This window comes from Coregonus clupeaformis, chromosome 26 (genome assembly GCF_020615455.1).
Source record: "Coregonus clupeaformis isolate EN_2021a chromosome 26, ASM2061545v1, whole genome shotgun sequence".
Taxonomy (NCBI): Eukaryota; Metazoa; Chordata; class Actinopteri; order Salmoniformes; family Salmonidae; genus Coregonus; species Coregonus clupeaformis.
In genome coordinates this window covers 8,953,734-8,977,302 of record NC_059217.1, presented here as the reverse complement: position 1 = coordinate 8,977,302, position 23,569 = coordinate 8,953,734, and the positions used below count along the sequence as shown (strand labels likewise).

At 43.3% G+C, this 23,569-nt stretch overlaps 2 protein-coding genes across 10 annotated transcripts in view; one reads left to right on the top strand and one right to left on the bottom strand.

Annotated features, from left to right (window-relative positions):
• LOC121540441 (dedicator of cytokinesis protein 7-like) overlaps nt 1–23,569 on the top strand; it is a 105,176-nt gene that overhangs the window by 36,661 nt on the left and 44,946 nt on the right. For all 9 annotated transcript variants that reach the window (XR_006657463.1, XM_045207730.1, XM_045207729.1 and 6 more), the window contains one exon: nt 1,720–1,882. Coding sequence is in view for 8 of the 9 variants with exons in the window: in XM_045207730.1 (XP_045063665.1) it covers nt 1,720–1,882 (163 nt within the window). In the remaining variant the exon portion in view is untranslated. The remainder of the gene's footprint in view (nt 1–1,719; nt 1,883–23,569) is intronic.
• LOC121540442 (angiopoietin-related protein 3) lies at nt 10,595–21,677 on the bottom strand. The gene is made up of 6 exons (XM_041849315.2): nt 21,010–21,677; nt 20,630–20,740; nt 20,248–20,470; nt 19,864–19,959; nt 12,635–12,907; nt 10,595–12,450 (listed from the first exon to the last, which is right to left on the bottom strand). Exons 1-6 carry the CDS (start codon nt 21,532–21,534, stop codon nt 12,260–12,262), a joined length of 1,419 nt encoding a protein of 472 aa, XP_041705249.1. The 5' UTR covers nt 21,535–21,677; the 3' UTR covers nt 10,595–12,259.

The following is a 23,569-nucleotide window of genomic DNA, read 5'->3' as shown; positions in this document are numbered from 1 at the left end:
AAGTTGTTTTGGTGTTGGTAGCTTTTACAGTTTTAGTGCTAGAGGTTCCAGCGCAGCAACAACAACAACAACAACAACAATAATAATAATAATAATAATAATAATAATAATGATAATAATAATAATAATGATAATATGAAAAGTTTCTAAAGTTGTACCTCTGCTTTCAGCAAGCACACCTAATTACTTACGTCAGGCTTTTTCAAAGTCTGAGACAGAAAAATATATTCTATTAATTTCTAAAATAAATCCAGTAGTTGCAATTAAACTGTTGGAGAACTACATTTATAAGTGGACACTGTCCTGATTGAAGTAATTAATCCCGAGACCCCAGCAAAAATTGGCTTTTTATTTATGACTTTCCAGTACTTATATTTAGCCTCACAATTAAGTGTTTTACCATTTTATTTTCAGGACAGCCAGGTCTACAAGCAGAACACAAAATAATTTGACATAAGTTACATTCATGATTATTATTGACAAATGTCAACAAATTATAAAAAAGTTTTTCCAAAGCAAAAACCTGATTTAAAAACAATGAATTTATATGTACAGAAATGTATTCTTTGAGAAATTGTTTGCTCAGTGGGAAATTAATATCGAACTAGTCGGTGACAACTGTTTGGAGTTTGACAGCAACTATGTGAGCTTATTACAGTATTATAGACACTATGTCCTGGGATTTCCTATGATCTTCTATGTAGAAGAAACCCTTACAGTATTATAGACACTATGTCCTGGGATTTCCTATGATCTATGTAGAAGAAACCCTTACCTTCTAACGACTCTTGTGTAGCTTGTGAGCACCATAGAGCAAAACATGTTACTTGTTCATGAGTGTCTCGGCTCTTCATAGATCACTTTTAATAGTTTGTAGCTCAAACCATTCAAACTCTAAACACGTTTTTGTAAAAAGGCCCGGCCCCTGGTCCCTTCTGGATTTGCCCTTGTCTCACCAACACTGCTCTAGCTCAGCATCCATTAATCACACAGACTAATGGTTGGTATCAATGGATGCAGAACAAATAGACAAATCCAATGGTAAAACACAGAAGTATGTGTTGTAAAGGGGTTAGAAGTCCAAAACACACCAGCGTAGGAGTTACATCATAGTCTGCACAACTTAATTAACATGCAACGGACCTATTAAAAAGGAAATCATTAAAAGTGCTTTCAGAATATCCAGGTAATTATTATTTAATCTGAAAAAAAAAGTATTTTGGTTTCTATTACAAAGTATGTCTGGTATTTTTAAAATGCCGCTGCCCTTTTAAGAGCTCTGTTGCGCAGTTTAGCCTAACCATGCTACAAACTGGTTGTATATGAATCATTTTTATGATGCCATGTGCACAATTTTAGGAGTTGAGAAATAAATGTGGTAGCACTGGAAAGCTGGGACACCCCTCTTTTTAAATGTATCCATCAAATCTGCTTAAAATTGTGTGTTTTCCCTGCGATGGTAGATAGAAACAGGCCTAATATTTATTCATTATTAGAGAACAGAATACAGTTTGACTTTCCTTTCACGCCTCCACTGAAACTCTCTGGCGCCCCACACTCTGGCGCCCCTCTGATTTACATAATCCTCTACATTTCTGTGTGGAACATATGACTTCCACTGAGAGAGCACCACTGCCATATCAGTCCGTTAGGCTTAGACATTCATTGAGGTGTAGAGCTCTGTGTGTGATGTTGTTTACCCTGTCTTGTTCCCTCCAGCCCAGCTGAAGATTGACATCTCCCCGGCCCCAGAGAACCCCCACTACTGCTTGACCCCTGACCTCCAGCAGGTCAAGCCCTACCCAGACGGCAGGGTCCGCCCCACCAGGGAGATACTGGAGTTCCCGCCCAGGGACGTCTACGTACCAAACACCACCTACAGGTAATGAAACAATACCACTTACATTACCTAGCTAGCATTAACCAACACCACCTACAGGTAATGAAATAATACCACTTACTATACATTACCTAGCTTGCATTACCCAACACCACCTATAGGTAATGAAACAATACCACTTACAGTACATTCGGAGAGTATTCAGACCCCTCAACTTTTCCCCCACACTTTATGTTAAAGCCTTATTCTAAAATTGATTTAAAAATATATACAGTGGGGAGAACAAGTATTTGATACACTGCCGATTTTGCAGGTTTTCCTACTTACAAAGCATGTAGAGGTCTGTAATTTTTATCATAGGTACACTTCAACTGTGAGAGACGGAATCTAAAACAAAAATCCAGAGAATCACATTGTATGATTTTTAAGTAATTAATTTGCATTTTATTGCATGACATAAGTATTTGATGAATCAGAAAAGCAGAACTTAATATTTGGTACAGAAACCTTTGTTTGCAATTACAGAGATCATACGTTTCCTGTAGGTCTTGACCAGGTTTGCACACACTTTAGCAGGGATTTTGGGCCACTCCTCCATACAGACCTTCTCCAGATCCTTCAGGTTTCGGGGCTGTCGCTGGGCAATACGGACTTTCAGCTTCCTCCAAAGATTTTCTATTGGGTTCAGGTCTGGAGACTGGCTAGGCCACTCCAGGACCTTGAGATGCTTCTTACGGAGCCACTCCTTAGTTGCCCTGGCTGTGTGTTTCGGGTCGTTGTCATGCTGGAAGACCCAGCCACGACCCATCTTCAATGCTCTTACTGAGGGAAGGAGGTTGTTGGCCAAGATCTCGCGATACATGGCCCCATCCATACTCCCCTCAATACGGTGCAGTCGTCCTGTCCCCTTTGCAGAAAATCATCCCCAAAGAATGATGTTTCCACCTCCATGCTTCATGGTTGGGAAGGTGTTCTTGGGTTTGTACTCATCCTTCTTCTTCCTCCAAACACGGCGAGTGGAGTTTAGACCAAAAAGCTCTATTTTTGTCTCATCAGACCACATGACCTTCTCCCATTCCTCCTCTGGATCATCCAGATGGTCATTGGCAAACTTCAGACGGGCCTGGACATGCGCTGGCTTGAGCAGGGGGACCTTGCGTGCGCTGCAGGATTTTAATCCATGACGGCGTAGTGTGTTACTAATGGTTTTCTTTGAGACTGTGGTCCCAGCTCTCTTCAGGTCATTGACCAGGTACTGCCATGTAGTTCTGGGCTGATCCCTCACCTTCCTCATGATCATTGATGCCCCACGAGGTGAGATCTTGCATGGAGCCCCAGACCGAGTGTGATTGACCGTTATCTTGAACTTCTTCCATTTTCTAATAATTGCGCCAACAGTTGTTGCCTTCTCACCAAGCTGCTTGCCTATTGTCCTGTAGCCCATCCCAGCCTTGTGCAGGTCTACAATTTTATCCCTGATGTCCTTACACAGCTCTCTGGTCTTGGCCATTGTGGAGAGGTTGGAGTCTGTTTGATTGAGTGTGTGGACAGGTGTCTTTTATACAGGTAACGAGTTCAAACAGGTGCAGTTAATACAGGTAATGAGTGGAGAACAGGAGGGCTTCTTAAAGAAAAACTAACAGGTCTGTGAGAGCCGGAATTCTTACTGGTTGGTAGGTGATCAAATACTTATGTCATGCAATAAAATGCAAATTAATTACTTAAAAATCATACAATGTGATTTTCTGGATTTTTGTTTTAGATTCCGTCTCTCACAGTTGAAGTTGTACCTATGATAAAAATGTCAGACCTCTACATGCTTTGTAAGTAGGAAAACCTGCAAAATCGGCAGTGTATCAAATACTTGTTCTCCCCACTGTATATATATATCATTAATCTCCACACAATCCCCCATAATGACTAATCTAAAACAGGTTTTTAGAATGTTTTGCAAATGTATAAAAAAACAGAAACCTTATTTACATAAGTATTCAGACCCTTTGCTATGAGACTCGAAATTGAGCTCAGGTACATCCTGTTTCCATTTATCATCCTTGATGTTTCTACAACTTGTTTGGAGTCCACCTGTGGTAAATTCAATTGTTTGGATATTATTTGGATTGTGTCAAGTCACAGATCTGGGGAAGGGTACCAAAACATGGGCGGCACACAATTGGCCCAGCGTCGTCCAGGGTAGGGGAGGGAATGGCCGGCAGGGATGTAGCTCAGTTGATAGAGCATGGCGTTTGCAACGCCAGGGTTGTGGGTTCGATTCCCACGGGGGGCCAGTATAAAAAAAAGATGTATTCACTAACTGTAAGTCGCTCTGGATAAGAGCGTCTGCTAAATGACTAAAATGTAAATGTAAAAAACATTTCTGCAGCATTGAAGGTCCCCAAGAACACAGTGGCCTCCATCAGTCTTAAATGGAAGAAGTTTGGAACCACCAAGACTCTTCCTAGAGCTGGCTGTCCGGCCAAACTGCGCAAACGGGGGAGAAGGGCCTTGGTCAGGGTGGTGACCAAGAACCCGATGATCACTCTGACAGAGCTTCAGAGTTCCTCTGTGGAGATGGGAGAACCTTCCAGAAGGACAACCATCTCTGCAGCACTCCACCAATCAGGCCTTTATGGTAGAGTGGCGAGACTGAAGCCACAGTAAAAGGCACATGACAGCCCACTTGGAGTTTGCCAAAAGGCACCTAAAGGACTTTCAGACAATGAAACAAGATTCTCTGGTCTGATGAAACCAAGATTGAACTCTTTTGCCGGAATGTCAAGCGTCACGTCTGGAGGAAATCAGGCACCGCTCATCACCTGGCCAATACCATCCCTACGGTGAAGAATGGTGGTGGGAGCAGCATGCTGTGGGGATGTTTTTCAGCGGCAGGGACTGGGAGACTAGTCACGATCGAGGGCAAGATGAACAGAGCAAAGTACAGCGAGATCCTTGATGAAAACCTGCGCAGAGCTCTCAGGACCTCAGACTGGGGCGAAGCTTCACCTTCCAACAGGATAACGACCCTAAGCACACAGCCAAGACAACGCAGGAGTGGCTTCGGAATAAGTCTCTGAATGTCCTTGAGTGGCCCAGCCAGAGCCTGGACTTGAACCCGATCGAACATCTCTGGAGAGACCTGAAAATAGCTGTGTGGCGATGCTCCCCATCCTACCTGACAGAGCTTGAGAGGATCTGCAGAGAAGAATGGGAGAAACTCCCCAAATACAGGTGTGCCAAGCTTGTAGCGTCATACCCAAAAAGACTTGAGGCTGTAATCGCTGCTAAAGGTGCTTCAATAAAGTACTGAGTAAAGGGTCTGAATACTTCTTTTTTTCTATAAATTTGGAACAATTTCTAAAAACCAGTTTTTGCTTTGTCATTATGGGATAGCGTGTGTAGATCAGTAAAAACATTTTTTTAATCAGGCTGTAACGTAACAAAATGTGGAAAAAGTCAAGGGGTCTGAATACTTTCCGAATGCACTGTACAGTACTTAGCATTACGCAACACCAGCTATGTGTATTGAAAAACAACTCTGCCAACCAGCAGGCAACGTAACCAACTGTAACACCATTGCAATATAACAAGATGACATGCATGGATATTTATTTAACCTTTATTTTAGCAGGGGAATGCCTCTTTTTCAAGGGAGCCCTGCATGTACACAAGTCATACAAATACAGCATTTACAAATACAATGCAATAAAAACATACTGTATTTACAAGCAATTTAAGAAAAGCCATCACATTCCTCAACATGGAGGTCCTCTATCAACAACATGAACTGCCCTATAGGTAATGGAGCATCAAGATGCAGAGACCTCTGCATTTCATTCCATACACAGGGCACAAAAACACTGAATGCAAAGTTACATCATTCCGTAGAGTTCAACGGGACTTCTGGAGTTAGCCATCCCTGTGATCGGGTCTGGTGACTCAAAAGTCTGTAGTTTAACAATGAAGTAAGGTACGGCGGAAGTTTGCAAGAGGGCTTACATTTTATAATCCAATACCACCTACAGGGCATTGACATAGATTCCTGACAGGTTGATGTCATTCCTAGTCCTCAAGGGGAATGTGACACGCATGAAGTCCTTCCTGTTTTTGAGACTGTGTATTTCCATCTGACTGTTCTGATCACACACACTGGAGCCTGGAGGACACAGAGGAACCAAACAGTCTTTCTCCCTTCCACTCTGTGTCTTGCTTTCATCTGTGTTGTGCTGTAACAGAGCAGTACAACACACAACCTACAGGCCTTCCTGTTGTTATTAAGCTTTCCCCCTAGCCATGGGGCATCAGGTTGAACATGTAACACTCTGTAACATCACCCCATGTCCCGTGTGACTGCCTGATCGACTGACTAACTGCACGCGGCCTTGTTGAGTGACCTCCTGAGCCCTGCTGCTATTTTAGTCAAGGTTAGAGAGTGAGGGAGAGAGGACTGTTATCAGACGCTGTGTTGACATGGCGAAAGAGAGAGATGGAGTGATAAAGTGATGAAGAGAGGGAGAGAGAGGGCTCTTATCAGCCACTGTGGTGGCATGGCGCGAGACGAGGGAATGAGAGCGAGCGGGATGGAGGGAGGGAGGGAGGAAGCGAGAGAAAAAAGGAAAGAAAGAAGGAAAAGAGTGAGAGGGCCCTTATCAGAGGTTGTGTTGACATGGCCACTTCACCTGCCCTGAGGCCTTGTTTGTCTACTGATAGCAGTCAGGGCCTTCCTAGACTGAGCTCCTGCCAGCTTTAGTAACTCTGCTTTAGTGGCTCTGCAGACTTCCTGGTTAAGGAGATTGATGGAGTACAAACCATAGAGATCACATTACACTTCTAGAGGGGCTATATCATAAACCCTCAAAGTTCCAGAATGGTTTGGTAATGGCAGCCATTTTGGTCAGGGAGAAATCCAAACCATTCTAATTGGAATGAATGATAGTCATAGGTGATGCATTTCCTGCTTTTACTTATGCAGGAAAATAAAAGTAAAATGGGATATATCAGAAATCGTGTAATAGTTATTGTCATATGGTTCGTTCCACGAAAAGTCCCTTTTGCGTCCCTTTGATATTTTACGTAGAACTTGTGCACCAATATAGATTTTCTTATTTTATTAAATGAAGTGCCCTTTATTGTAGACCACATGGAGAGGTTTGCCAAAGTGCAAAAATTCTGCATTTTCCCCTCTGTCAACCCGAGTCTCTAATAGCAAGCTTTCAACCCACTTACTCCAAAAAAAAAATGGTTTCACCGTCATTGTAAAGCCCTAGTTATTTTGTTGCTTTGCAGATCTTCTCCAAGTCATTAAGGTTTCGAGGCTGACGTTTGTCAACTCGAACATTCAGCTCCCTCCACAGATTTTCTATGGGATTAAGGTCTGGAGACTGGCTAGGCCACTCCAGAACCTTAATGTGCTCCTTCTTGATCCACTCCTTTGTTGCCTTGGCCGTGTGTTTTGGGTCATTGTCATGCTGGAATACCCATCCACAACCCATTTTCAATGCCCTGGCTGAGGGAAGGAGGTTCTCACCCAAGACTTGACGGTACATGGCCCCGTCCATCGTCCCTTTGATGCAGTGAAGTTGTCCTGTCCCCTTAGCAGAAAAACACCCCCAAAGCATAATGTTTCCACCTCCATGTTTGACGGTGGGGATGGTGTTCTTGGGGTCATAGGCAGCATTCCTCCTCCTCCAAACACGGCGAGTTGAGTTGATGCCAAAGAGCTCGATTTTGGTCTCATCTGACCACAACACTTTCACCCAGTTCTCCTCTGAATCATTCAGATGTTCATTGGCAAACTTCAGACGGGCCTGTATATGTGCTTTCTTGAGCAGGGGAAACTTGCGGGCTCTGCAGGATTTCAGTCCTTCACGGCGTAGTGTGTTACCAATTGTTTTCTTGGTGACTATGGTCCCAGCTGCCTTGAGATCATTGACAAGATCCTCCCGTGTAGTTCTGGGCTGATTCCTCACCGTTCTCATGATCATTCCACGAGGTGAGATCTTGCATGGAGCCCCAGGCAGAGGGAGATTGACAGTTATTTTGTGTTTCTTCCATTTGCGAATAATCACACCAACTGTTGTCACCTTCTCACCAAGCTGCTTAGCGATGGTCTTGTAGCCCATTCCAGCCTTGTGTAGGTCTACAATGTTGTCCCTGACATCCTTGGAGAGCTCTTTGGTCTTGGCCATGGTGGAGAGTTTGGAATCTGATTGATTGCTTCTGTGGACAGGTGTCTTTTATACAGGTAACAAGCTGAGATTAGGAGCACTCCCTTTAAGAGTGTGCTCCTAATCTCAGCTCGTTACCTGTATAAAAGACACCTGGGAGCCAGAAATTTTTCTGATTGAGAGGGGGTGAAATACTTATTTCCCTCATTAAAATGCAAATCAATTTATAACATTTTTGACATGCGTTTTTCTGGATTATTTTGTTGTTATTCTGTCTCTCACTGTTCAAATAAACCTACCATTAAAATGATAGACTAATTATTTCTTTGTCAGTGGGCAAATGTACAAAATCAGCAGGGGATCAAATACTTTTCTCCCTCACTGTAATTTGAAGAACTACTGCAATCATTCCACTAAACCTGTCTGGCTAGCTAGCTAGCTAACAAACATACAGTGCAGATAATCTTCAAATGCATTGTTTTACACTATCTTATCACAGCACTGGCTGACTATGGTTCACCTACTCACCAAAATGGCTGACCTTTTATGCTGTCATAAGAAGGTTCATGTCCATTCTAGTATTCTAATTCCTAATTCTGTGGTAGAAAACGCTGTGAGCTCTGAAGTTTATTTACCTATGTACATTTACATACAGTGGGGAAAAAAAGTATTTAGTCAGCCACCAATTGTGCAAGTTCTCCCACTTAAAAAGATGAGAGAGGCCTGTAATTTTCATCATAGGTACACGTCAACTATGACAGACAAATTGAGAATTTTTTTTCCAGAAAATCACATTGTAGGATTTTTTATGAATTTATTTGCAAATTATGGTGGAAAATAAGTATTTGGTCACCTACAAACAAGCTATATTTCTGGCTCTCACAGACCTGTAACTTCTTCTTTAAGAGGCTCCTCTGTCCTCCACTCGTTACCTATATTAATGGCACCTGTTTGAACTTGTTATCAGTATAAAAGACACCTGTCCACAACCTCAAACAGTCACACTCCAAACTCCACTATGGCCAAGACCAAAGAGCTGTCAAAGGACACCTGAAACAAAATTGTAGACCTGCACCAGGCTGGGAAGACTGAATCTGCAATAGGTAAGCAGCTTGGTTTGAAGAAATCAACTGTGGGAGCAATTATTAGGAAATGGAAGACATACAAGACCACTGATAATCTCCCTCGATCTGGGGCTCCACGCAAGATCTCACCCCGTGGGGCAAAATGATCACAAGAACGGTGAGCAAAAATCCCAGAACCACACGGGGGGACCTAGTGAATGACCTGCAGAGAGCTGGGACCAAAGTAACAAAGCCTACCATCAGTAACACACTACGCCGCCATGGACTCAAATCCTGCAGTGCCAGACGTGTCCCCCTGCTTAAGCCAGTACATGTCCAGGCCCGTCTGAAGTTTGCTATAGTGCATTTGGATGATCCAGAAGAGGATTTGGAGAATGTCATATGGTCAGATGAAACCAAAATATAACTTTTTGGTAAAAACTCAACTCGTCGTGTTTGGAGGACAAAGAATGCTGAGTTGCATCCAAAGAACACCATACCTACTGTGAAGCATGGGGGTGGAAACATCATGCTTTGGGGCTGTTTTTCTGCAAAGGGACCAGGATGACTGATCCGTGTAAAGGAAAGAATGAATGGGGCCATGTATCGTGAGATTTTGAGTGAAAACCTCCTTCCATCAGCAAGGGCATTGAAGATGAAACGTGGCTGGGTCTTTCAGCATGACAATGATCCCAAACACACCGCCCGGCAACGAAGGAGTGGCTCGTAGAAGCATTTCAAGGTCCTGGAGTGGCCTAGCCAGTCTCCAGATCTCAACCCCATAGAAAATCTTTGGAGGGAGTTGAAAGTCCGTGTTGCCCAGCGACAGCCCCAAAACATCACTGCTCTAGAGGAGATCTGCATGGAGGAATGGGCCAAAATACCAGCAACAGTGTGTGAAAACCTTGTGAAGACTGACAGAAAACGTTTGACCTGTGTCATTGCCAACAAAGGGTATATAACAAAGTATTGAGACATTTTTGTTATTGACCAAATACTTATTTTCCACCATAATTTGCAAATAAATTCATTAAAAATCCTACAATGTGATTTTCTGGATTTATTTTTCTCATTTTGTCTGTCATAGTTGATGTGTACCTATGATGAAAATTACAGGCCTCTCTCATCTTTTGAAGTGGGAGAACTTGCACAATTGGTGGCTGACTAAATACTTTTTTTCCCCACTGTACATGTTGATTGGATAAGCGGTACAGTACATCTGGGTACAGTAGCAAAGGCAGCGTACTCACTATGTTGAGTGTACTGTATATTGGCCTCTCACTTGCATATGATAGTTAATGCAAATAATGTTGAATGTTTCAGGAGTGTTGTCAGCATTGTGGGCAGATCAGACTCAACTGTTGAGTTTAAGAGCGTCTGCTAAATTACGTAAATGTAAATGTTATAGGCCAGGGGTGTGATGACATGTGGTTGGTAAAGCATTGCCTAATCCTGCTTAGATGGCATTAGATCATTAGCCCAGTTAGTCGGTTGTTCCTTGGCAAAGAATACAAAGGACAGGAGTATTTTTGTTTTTCAATATGTTGGTTTTATTTGTCTTTATAAATATACAGTAGTTTACTAGAGTCTCTCTGATATGGTGGAAGTAATAGAGCTGAGCGATTAGTGTTTTTTTAGGTTTTTGATTTTTTGTTTAAAAAAGAAAAATACATTAAATGATAACCTTACAATACATAATTAATATTGAATATAATGAATATTCCAAAGCCAACTATTGAGAACATCCAATTGCCAAAACATTGAAAACATTCTATTATCTTATTACTTTTTATTTTTAATGACTACCTATTATTTCATTTGTTAGTCAACATCTCATCTCTGCTCAAGCAGTAGCAGCCAGCCAGACAACCATCTGACATTATCTCTGTTCTCCCCAACAAGTTATCATATTTAGCTAGGCTAGTAGCTAGCTGCCTATGCTGTAGAGCTGTATGAAAAAATCACTTTCAAATCACTTTCATGACTGCTAATTACCAAATACTACAACTGTCAATCGGGTAGAGCTACCTCACCAACTGTCTCTATCCCTCTCGTCGGTGTTGTGTACATGCCTCTCTCATGCATATGGCCGGGAGTAACAGGGCAGGCAGTACAGGCGCAATGGATTATGGGCATTGTAGTTAATTACTACTTTTCTGAGCTGAACTAGGTTGAATATTTTTCTGTTGGAGAAACTTCCTGTGGCATCTGTTTGTTCTTGATCTGATTTCTCTCTTGCTTGTTTTTATTTATCTCTAGAGAAACGGTGCGTTGAACTGACAAAAAAATCTAAACTAAATGGAATTCAAGTAATTGAACCTACGTCGGTCAATTCGTTGTTTAATAATGGGGGAAAACTACATTTCATTTAATCGCTCAGCTAATAATTAGTAAGAAACAAAATATGGACGGTAAGTAACAGCCGTTTTAAATGCAGCAGAAAGATAACACAGAGTTGGCAGGAGACGAGAGTCAATATGACCCAATGATATGATCAATGTAAATGACCTGACGTTAACTAACCTTGCAGCACATTTAATAGAACATTATCAAAATGGTTTTAAATACAGTATAAAGTTAAAAAAGATAGTGAAAACAATTATGGATATTTGGTACATTCAGCAACAGCCACCGAACGTGCAGAAATACAATACAGAGTGGATAAGGACATGCCTAAGGATTATGCCTTTGTCACATGCAGTTCATTTATTTAACAGTTACTACTCATTATATCTAAAGCAGAGTGGTCTGTCGGTTATATAATTGAATCATTTTTTTCACCCATTGAAAGTAGCCTAACTTCTCAGTGCTGGGATGGGTTGCAGACCAGGATAGACAGTGTTGAATCATCTGACATTCCATCCTGACCAAAACAAAACTTGGCTCTTATGAAACCGATCTCCCCTCCCAGTTGTTACCCAACTCTATTTGTGTTTCTGGAACATTTGTGAGGTCACTGACTGGCTGACTGCTGTTGCATCATTCTGACGAATCAGCTTATTTTCTCTGTCATGCAAATTGGTGGCTGGCTGTTATTGGCGGCTGACTTTTTTCTGCTGCCAACAACTGCTCTATCTGTTGTTACCATGCCAACAATCTGTAATGGGAGGGTGGGTCAGTGGATGGTTCCGGCGAGAGGGGGTGTATTTGTTGTTGCCATTCCAACAAGGTGTAATGTAGGTGGGACGAGGTTAAGGGGGGCTTGAAGTGAGGGGGGCCGGTGAGGCGGGTCGTATGGAAATCTTGGTGGTCTTGAGGGAGTAGGATGTTCCCATAGGTTTCCAGTGGATCCCTTTCCTCCTCATGGAACGACCCTTTGGCCTCAGCCACATGTACCTGCCGTTCAGGTTGGTGTCGCCACAGGCATTGAACCACCAGCCACCTGCAAGGAATGGGGAAAGAATGTGTTAAATTATATAACAAGTCTAGAACCCATTGTCAATCTCTGTGCTGCCTGCTTGGAAATGTCTTTTAACAGGTGTATGCTACCAGACAATGCAGTGAACCTGTATCAAGTGTGTTGTCAGTACCTGTAGTTGCATCAGGTGTGTGTGGTCAATACATACCTGTGTAGTTTTTGGCGCAGTTGGAGTCCTGGTGGTTGTCGTTGTCTCTGTCCTTGGTTGAGAACCTCATGCCGGTGTGGTTGCCCATGGCGTCAGGCAGATCACCAGACAGGTGGGTGAGGTGGAGGGTGTAGTGGGCCTGGGGACCCTCCAGGGTGAACTTGTACTCTATAGACCTCCTCTCCTCCTTCCAGTCCTCCAGCTCAATACGCAGGATAGATTCACCCTGACCAGCAAGGCTGTGGATCTTCCTCAGGCCCAGCCAGAACTCTCCTACAATAACACAGAGAACACACACAAATGTCATTGAATGGCCATAGAGCTACCACACACAGAGAACACACACATTCTGTTAGAACACGTCTATAATAACACAGATCACACACAAATGATGTCAGAACTCTACTTGAACAGATCACATACAGTACCAGTCAAAAGTTTGGACACACCTACTCATTCCAGGGTTTTTCTTTAATACTATTTTCTACATTGTAGAATAATAGTGAAGACATCAAAACTATGAAATAACACGTATGGAGTCATGTAGTAACCAAAAAAGTGTTAAACAAATCAAAATATATTTTATATTTGAGTTTCTTCAAAGTAGCCACCCTTTGCCTTGATGACACCTTTCACACTCTTGGCATTCTCTCAACCAGCTTAGTGAGGTAGTCACCTGGAATGCATTTCAATTAACAGGTGTGCCTTTAATTTGTGAAATTTATTTCCTTCTTAATGCGTTTGAGCCAATCAGTTGTGTTGTGACAAGGTAGGGGTGTTATACAGAAGATAGCCCTATTTGGTGAAAGACCAAGTCCATATTATGGCAAGAACAGCTCAAATAAGTAAGGAGAAACGACAGTCCATCATTACTTTAAGACATGAAGGTCAGTCAATCTGGAAAATGTCAAGAACTTTGAAAGTTTCTTCAAGTGCAGTCGCAAAAACCATCAAGCGCTATGATGAAACTGGCTCTCATGAGGACCGCCACAGGAAAGGATGACCCAGAGTTACCTCTGCTGCAGATAATAAGTTCATTAGAGTTACGAGCCTCAGAAATTGCAGCCCAAATAAATGCTTCACATAGTTCAAGTAACAGACACATCTCAACTTCCACTGTTCAGAGGAGACTGAGTGAATCAGGCCTTAATTGGTCGAATTGCTGCAAAGAAAGCACTACTAAAGTGTACACCAATAAGAAGAATAGACTTGCTTGGGCCAAGAAACACGAGCAATGGACATTAGACCGGTGGAAATCTGTCCTTTTGTTCTGATGAGTCCAAATTTGAGATTTTTGGTTCCAACCGCCATGTCTTTGAGAGATGCAGAGTAGGTGAACAGATGATCTCCGCATGTGTGGTTCCCACCGTGAAGCATGGAGGAGGTGGTGTGATGGTGACACTGTCAGTGATTTATTTAGAATTCAAGGCACACTTAACCAGCATGGCTACCACAGCATTCTGCAGCGATACGCCATCCCATCTGGTTTGCGCTTAGTGGGACTATCATTTGTTTTAACAGGACAATGATCCAACACACCTCCAGGCTGTGTAAGGTCTATTTGATCAAGAAGGAGAGTGATGGAGTGCTGCATCAGATGATCTGGCCTCCACAATCACCTGACCTCAACCCAATTGAGATGGTTTGGGATGAGTTGGACCATAGAGTGAAGGAAAAACAGCCAATAAGTGCTCAGCATATGTGGGAACTCCTTCAAGACTGTTGAAGAAGCATTCCAGGTCAAATCAAATCAAATTGTATTGGTCACATACACGTGTTTAGCAGATGATATTGCGGCTGTAGCGAAATGCTTGTGATTCTAGCTCCAACAGTGCAGTAATATCTAACAAGTAATATCTAACAAATTCACAACAGTAGACACTAATCTAGAGTAAAGGAATGGAATTAAGAATATATAAATATTTGGACGAGCAATGTCAGAGTGGCATAGACTAAAATTCAGTAGAACAGAATAGAATACAGTATATACAGTGGGGAAAAAAAAGTATTTAGTCAGCCACCAATTGTGCAAGTTCTCCCACTTAAAAAGATGAGAGAGGCCTGTAATTTTCATCATAGGTACACGTCAACTATGACAGACAAATTGAGAAAAAAAATTCCAGAAAATCCCATTGTAGGATTTTTAATGAATTTATTTGCAAATTATGGTGGAAAATAAGTATTTGGTCACCTACAAACAAGCAAGATTTCTGGCTCTCACAGACCTGTAACTTCTTCTTTAAGAGGCTCCTCTGTCCTCCACTCGTTACCTGTATTAATGGCACCTGTTTGAACTTGTTATCAGTATAAAAGACACCTGTCCACATCCTCAAACAGTCACACTCCAAACTTCACAATGGCCAAGACCAAAGAGCTGTCAAAGGACACCAAAAACAAAATTGTAGACCTGCACCAGGCTGGGAAGACTGAATCTGCAATAGGTAAGCAGCTTGGTTTGAAGAAATCAACTGTGGGAGCAATTATTAGGAAATGGAAGACATACAAGACCACTGATAATCTCCCTCGATCTGGGGCTCCACGCAAGATCTCACCCCGTGGGGTCAAAATGATCACAAGAATGGTGAGCAAAAATCCCAGAACCACACGGGGGGACCTAGTGAATGACCTGCAGAGAGCTGGGACCAAAGTAACAAAGCCAACCATCAGTAACACACTACGCCCGCCAGGGACTCAAATCCTGCAGTGCCAGACGTGTCCCCCTGCTTAAGCCAGTACATGTCCAGGCCCGTCTGAAGTGCATTTGGATGATCCAGAAAGAGGATTGGGAGAATGTCATATGGTCAGATGAAACCAAAATATAACTTTTTGGTAAAAACTCAACTCGTCATGTTTGGAGGACAAAGAATGCTGAGTTGCATCCAAAAGAACACCATACCTACTGTGAAGCATGGGGTTGGAAACATCATGCTTTGGGGCTGTTTTTCTGCAAAGGGACCAGGACGACTGATCCGTGTAAAGGAAAGAATGAATGGGGCCATGTATCGTGAGATTTCGAGTGAAACCCTCCTTCCATCAGCAAGGGCATTGAAGATGAAACGTGGCTGGGTCAAAAATTGCTTTAACATTTCTCTTTGAGATGAGTAATGCAAAATATGTAAACATTATGAAAGTGACTAGTGTTCCATTTATTAAAGTGGCCCATGATTTCAAGTCTGTATATAGGGCAGCAGCCTCTAATGTGCTAGTGATGGCCTTGAGATAGAAGCTGTTTTTCAGTCTCTCGGTCCTAGCTTTGATGTACTTGTACTGACCTCGCCTTCTGGATGATAGCGAGGTGAACAGGCAGTGGCTCAGGTGGTTGTTGTCCTTGATTATCTTTTTGGCCTTCCTGTGACATCGGGTGCTGTAGGTGTCCTGGAGGGCAGGTAGTTTGCCCCCGATGATGCGTTGGGCAGACTGCACCACCATCTGGAGAGCCCTGCGGTTGCGGGCAGTGCAGTTGCCGTACCAGGCGGCGATAAAGCCTGACAGGATGCTCTCAATTGTGCATCTGTAAAAGTTTGTGAGGGTTTTAGGTGCCAAGCAAAAAAATTTTCAGCCTCCTGAAGTTGAAGAGGCGCTGTTGAGCCGAGGAACTTGAAGCTTTTCACCTTCTCCACTGCAGTCCCGTCGATGTGGATAAGGGGGTGCACCCTCTGCTGTTTCCTGAAGTCCACGATCAGCTCCTTTGTTTTGTTGACGTTGATTGAGAGGTTATTTTCCTGGCACCACATTCCTAGGGCCCTCACCTTCTTCCTGTAGGCTGTCTCGTCATTGTTGGTAATCAGGTCTACTACTGTCGTTTGCAAACTTGATGATTAAGTTGGAGGCTTGGGGCCCCAGTGTTGAGGTCAGTGAAGTGGAGGTGTTGTCTCCTACCTTCACCACCTGGGGGGCGGCCTGTCAGGAAGTCCAGGACCCAGGGCCTCGAGCTTAATGATGAGCTTGGAGGGTACTATGGTGTTGAATGCTGAGCTATAGTCAATGAACAGCATTCTTACATAGGTATTCCTCTTGTCCAGATGGGATAGGGCAGTGTGCAGTGCGATGGTAATTGCACTGCACACATACCGCCCCAATAGTTCTGTGGATCTATTGGGGCGGTAAGCAAATTGAAGTGGGTCTAGGGTGTCAGGTAAGGTAGAGGTGATATGATCCTTAACTAGCCTCTCAAAGCACTTCATGATGACAGAAGTGAATGCTACGGGGCAATAGTCATTTAGTTCAGTTACCTTTGATATCTTGGGTACAGGAACAATGGTGGACATCTTGAAGCAAGTGGGGACAGCAGACTGGGTTAGGGAGAGATTGAATATATCCGTAAACACTCCAGCCAGCTGGTATGCGCTTGCTCTGAGGACGCGGCTAGGGTAGCCGTCTGGGCTGGCAGGCTTGCAAGGGTTAACACGCTTAAATGTCTTACTCACGTCGGCAACGGAGAAGGAGAGCCCACAGTCCTTGGTAGCGGGCCTCGTCGATGGCACTGTGTTATCGTCAAAGCGGGCGAAGAAGGTGTTTAGCTTGTCCGGAAGCAAGACGTCGGTGTCGGCGACGTGGCTGGTGTTCCCTTTGTAGTCCGTGATTGTCTGTAGACCCTGCCACATAAGTCTCGTGTCTGAGCCGTTGAATTGTGACCTCACTTTGTCTCTGTACTGACGTTTTGCCTGTTTGATTGCCTTACGGAGGGAATAACTACCCTGTTTGTATTCTGCCATATTCCCAGTCACCTTGCCATGGTTAAATGCTGTGGTTCGCGCTTTCAGTTTTGCGCGAATGCTGCCATCTATCTACGGTTTCTGGTTAGGGTAGGTTTTAATAGTCACAGTGGGTATAACATCTCATATACACTTCCTGATAAACTCCGTCACCGTATCAGTGTATATGTCTGTTATTATTGGAGGCTACCCAGAACATATACCAGTCCGCGTGATCAAAACAATCTTGAAGCGTGGATTCCGATTGATCAGACCAGTGTTGAATAGACCTTAGCACTGGTACTTCCTGTTTGAGTTTTTGCATATAGGAAGGGAGGAGAAAAATGGAGTCGTGGTCAGATTTGCCGAAGGGAGGGCCTTGTAGGCATCCCGGAAATTGGAGGAGCAGTGGTCGAGTGTTTTTAGCAGCGCGAGTACTACAGTCAATGTGTTGATAGAACTTCGGTAGCGTTTTTCTCAAATTTGCTTTGTTAAAATCCACAGTTACAATAAATGCGGCCTAAGGATATGTGATTTCCAGTTTGCATAAAGTCCGGTGGAGTTCTTTGCTGGCCGTCGTGGTATCGGCTTGAGGGGGAATATACACGGCTGTGACTATAACCAAGGAAAATTCTCTTGGGAGGTAATACGGTCGGCACTTGATTGTGAGGTATTCTAGGTCGGGTGAACAAAAGGACTTGAGTTCCTGTATGTTATCACAATCATACCATGAGTAGTTAATCATGAACACCCCCGCCCTTCTTCTTCCCGGTGAGATATTTTTTCCTGTCTGCTCGATGAACTGAGAACCCAACTGGCTGTACGGACTCAGACAGTATATCCCGAGAGAGCCATGTTTCCGTGAAACAGAGGATGTTACAATCCTTATTGTCTTTCTGGAGGGAAATCCTTGCCCGGAGCTCGTCAACTTTATTATCCAGAGACTGAACATTAGCGAGTAATATTCTTGTGGGTGGTCTGAGTCGGACTAGAAGACCACTCCAAAATACCTCTTCTCTGCTGGCAATGTTTTGGGTCAGCCTTTGGGATCAGTTAAATTGCGCTGGGGGGTACGAACAAAGGATCCGATTCGGGAAAGTCGTAATGCTGGTAATGCTGGTGAGTTACCGCTGCTCTGATATCCAAAAGTTCTTCCCGGCTGTTACAAAACATTTCCTGGGCTAATGTAAGAAATAACACATAAAAAACAAAATGCTGCAAAGTTAACTAGGAGCTAGGATCACCGCCGCCCTCTCTATCGACACCACCCAGGTGAAGCTGGTTGAGAGAATGCCAAGAGTGTGAAAAGCTGTCATCAAGGCAAAGGGTGGCTACTTTGAAAAATCTAAAATATATTTTGATTTGTGTAACAATTTTTTGGTTACTACATGATTCCATATGTGTTAGTTCATAGTTTTGATGTCTTCACTATTATTCTACAATGTAGACAATAGTAAAAATAAAGAAAAACCCTTGAGTGAGTAGATGTGTCCAAACTTTTGACTGGTACTGTACAATGCCATCAAATGGCCATAAAGCTGTAAAGCTGTAATGGACAGCCAAGTCCAGTTCAGATTCTATAGGCCTAACTACTTCATTTTGTTTTGTATGCCATGGCCCATGACTCGTTTTAAATAGTGTGGGACAAGTTCTGACACTCAATACTCTTTTCCCTAGCCCCTGGCTGCATGCTGTAGTCATGGGTGTGATGACATAATTAGGCTCGTAGCAGTGACAGAAACTGACACTGAACAATTCATAGCTTAAAGGACCTGTGGCATTGTTGGAATGCAGTAGGACTATATGCCTATGAGCTGGGGTCCAAGCCTAGCTGAAGTTAAGTGCAACTATTGCTTTGTCTAGTCAGACAATGGAGGAAGTCAATCTTTCAATGGGTACCTGATAAGCTAACTTACAATAACTGTTTCCTGTCCGCTGTTCTTCCAGGAAGTACTTAAGAGGGGTGGAGTGTGGTTGTATTGGCTGTTTCCTTCTTTATGAATGCCTACAGGCCTTTGTAGATTGGAATCAGGATAGACAGGCATAATCAGGTATTGGTGCTTGCAGTTGAGTTGAAATGAGCCATAAATATATAATTCGTTTTTTATCTTTATGGGTAGAGATGTATTGACTGTCTACTAGATCCCGACGGATATATCGGTTCAACGATATTATCGGCTGATATTGGCCTTTTACCGCTATATCGGTATTGGCCGATAAGTCCAACGATAACCGATATTCAATAAATAGGATGAAAAATGCTTGCAGCAATTCCCATGATGTCATTATTGTCACAATGTATGTAATCAACATTTGAAGCATAGTTATTGGACAATTACTCATTTGGATGGCAATATATGATAATTCAGTGGGGAAAATTACACTTTTTCATTTCCCTGCAGTATATTGGCAGTATGTACGTTTTCTCCCCCAAAAATCAGAATCTGTATCGAACCCCAAAAAACATATCGGTCGGACGCTACTGTCCGCATCACTGACTAAATTCACTGATAGAAAGAAATAAGCCAAACTAACTTCCCAGATCCCCAAATCCGTTCTCGTACTTCTCCCATGCCTGGTCAAAATCCACAGACCCGTCCTCCCTGCTCTGGATGACTGTTGAACCTCCTTCTGTAGATGGGGGAGATGGGACATGTAGTCAATACATGGACAGAGAAACACAACAACAACAACAAAGTCCAGTTCCTTTCTCTAGACTGATTAGGGAAAGTCGTAGATAGCACTTATTTACTTCCGATAGCCTGTATGTCCCTGTTTCCTATAGACTGGATTCTGCTAGTCTGTTTTGTCTTGTTTTATCTAGACTAAGTCCATTTAGACATATGTAATGCAGAGAAATGGCTTGACACATTACTGTCACATAGTTGGCTGAGAATTTGGGACTGGATTGTGTCTTACCTGAGGTCAGTTCACAGTACACGTTGAAAGGCTCAGACTGGTTTGGCTTGATAGAGTACACCCCGCTGTTCCTCTCTCCTCTGTTGAACAGATCACTGCAGTCCATGGATAGGTCTGTGTCCAGACCAGTGGAGTTGCCTTTCAGGTATTCAAACATGTCTGGCGTCTCCGAGTTGGAATCCGCTGCATTGTCAGTCGTGTCCTGGAAATTGTCAATGCTGATCTGGAATATCAGGCAAAAATAAAAACGTTATGGTGTTGTCTCCTTAAATATTTTTTGTGGCCTTTATGTACACTGATTGAACAGAGATGAAAGAAATGGCCATTACCTTTGTCTACTGTATACAATTCGAGAATCTTTGTAAGCAACAGAGATGTGTACCTTTTCCTCCAGAGTCTTGATCTTAGTTTTCTGGTGGTTGAGCTGATCGTGCTGCTCCCTCACAGCTTTCAGCAGGTCCGTGATGGTCCTCTCCTGAGCCTCAATCACATCCTGAAACAGACCAGTTAACACGGTCTCGTTAATGCTCACATTAAAATACATTTCCCAATGGAATAACTTGAAGTTGAAATCATTACTACTCATTAAAAAGGTATGTTTTCATTAATAACTTAAACTTCTCAATGAATTCAGCAATTGAAAGTTCGATGCAATGTTCAGTAGGATGGAATTTTATATTTTTATATATGTTGAATACGTGTGCCAGAAATAAATCAGAAATCTCAGTACTGATTTAATATGAGTGACAGTTAGCAGCGTACCTTGAGTGACTTGATCTCGTTGAGCTGCTCTGCGGGCAACATGCTCTCCGACAGTCCCTTCAGTTTCTCCTCCAGCCCTCCTACTTTACTCTGCAGCTGGCTCCTCTCTTGCAGGATACTGTTGATCTTGGAGTTGATCTCCAGCGACAGGTTCCGGATCTCCTCGTTGTTGGCCTTGAGGAATGTGGTGGTCTTCTTCAGCTCCTCCTCTTCCTCCTTTATCTCAGAGGTGACCACAGAGAGCTGGTAGAAGGAGCGGTCAAAGATGTTGAGTTTTTGGAAGATGTCGTTGATCTGGGCCTTGGTCTTGTGGACAAACTCCCTGAGGCTCTGACCCAGTTGGAGCAAGCCGTTGGCAAGGAGACGGACATCGTCCAGCATGGCAAAGCGGGACTTGGCCTCGGCTGGAGGCTGCGTCTGGGGCTGGAGTTGAGAGGGTACGGTGGAGTAGACCCTGGAGGAGTCCTGATGAGTTGCCTGAACTATAGACACACCCACCAGGAACAAGAGGCAGATGAACTTCATGGTCAAATCTCTCTCAGCAATCGTGGAATAGCAAGAAGTAGTCTCTCTGTTCTTCCTTCCGCTGCCCTACTTTCACTCTCCGTTTGTCTGTACACCTCTTTCTCTCTCTCTCCCTCTACCTCTCTCTCTGTCACTCTGCTAGAAAGATGTGAGCGAAGCAGGCAGGCCTGTGTTATATACCCCAGTCCAGCAAGGGGAGGGTAGATTAGTTGATCATTAAGTCCTGCTATGCTTGAGCTGCTGTGCCCCCTGAAATCCCCTCGGGGCCCCCTCAACCCCCTCCCTTCAAGAACAAACAAATCACTGCAGTGAGCGAATAGCAAATACACCCCTTTAGCACGACAGCTCGCCCCCTCCCCCTTAACCTCGCAAATCCCCCACCACACCCCACCCAGCCTCCATCTGTAGTACCCTGCTTTAGCTGATCAGCAGAAAGCCAACAGTGGAAGGCCATCAGAGTTTTGATGGATTCATAATATGGCACGCAATTGATGTCTCTGGGTTTTATTTAACGTCCTGCTGAATCAGCCCAGCATCACTCTCTCAGGTCCCTCTTGCTGGGTCTAGATGAGGTGTGCTGTATGTACTGAGGAAGGCAGGTGGATGTCATCATTGCTATGGGTTTTGCTGTAGTTTGCATTTGGGGAGAATGTGCTAAATTTAGAGGACTGTGAACTCAACTTGGTTTTGTTTGATCTTTCTATACTGATTTAATGTAGTCTAGTCTTTCTGATCTATCTAAAGATTTATTTTAATTAATCACTTTTAATAGGAATTCCTAGTCCGTGGTTTGTTCTTGGCTGGTCGTTCCATATCCACTATATCGTTACTGTACAATTCCAAGCATCCACTAATGATGATTACGAAGGTGGGCCTAAATTGTTGTGGCCTTCTGTTGCCGTATTTGACTATTCTAGTTCTGTAATCTGACAGTGCTCTCTTTGTGAGCATCCTTTGTTGGTCCTACTTAGCCAAGATTATTTTAATGCTCCCAATAATCTGACTATGTTGAGATTTTGGCCAAACTGGCTCGACAGCATGTTTCAGTGTGGTTCAGTGACTCTAAATCATATTAGGCCTATTCTACTGTATATTGTATTAGGTGTATAGGTGGGTGGGTGCAGAGAGTTGGGGGGGGCCTCAAGCACTTTTTAGCAACTTTGGCTTTTTGGGTTCTTTATTCAACTGTAAAGAGATGGCTATACTTTATTTAGGGGTCCCCAAAAGTTTCAAATAAAACACCAGTACATAATGAGGGAAGATTGATGGACAGCAACTTCCCTTCAACAGAGTTACTTGCTGACACATTGTGGAGAGGTAGTTAGCTTCTCCTTTGTCAGAAGTTGCTTTAGCATTTATGTTTCCTGTAAATGCCCCCCCCCTGTTAGTCATTCTCACTCAGATATCTTAATAAAAACTAACATTGTTCTCCACCCAATGGCAAAATGTGTACAACTGCAGGAAATGAGCTGTAAAACACCTAATTTCCCTCTCCGCCCCATGGCAAAGTGTGTAGTACGCAGACTCGCGAGCAACTGCGGCCCCTCATGATGACTTCAGATTTTTTGGTGGCCCCCATCCCCATCCCCATCAAAGTTGCCCATCCCTGCTCTAGTGCATAGTAATGTTCATAGTTCATAGCAAATGCAGATACACTGGCTATTTGTTCATACAGTACAGAGACCCTGGCTGCAATATGTCCTTAGGAAATATAGGTTTCTGAACAAACACCGTTCCTATCTGATTCTGAGCTGTGCTTGCTTAGCTTAAAGCTGGCTACATGATTCCTTACTCCCTATATACTAACTGTAAGTCGCTCTGGATAAGACCGTCTGCTAAATGACTAAAATGTAAATGTAATGTTCTCCTTCCTAAATCTGTGGGGAGCACAGACGGGGTCCAATATTCACATTGGGACATGTAGTAGGCCTACAGTGGGAGACAAGTGCTGACTGTGTGACTCTGAAACAGTGCTTAGGCTTGGTTTGGCTATGCAGCTACTCGGAGTCAAATAATTGCTTAATCTGAGATCAAT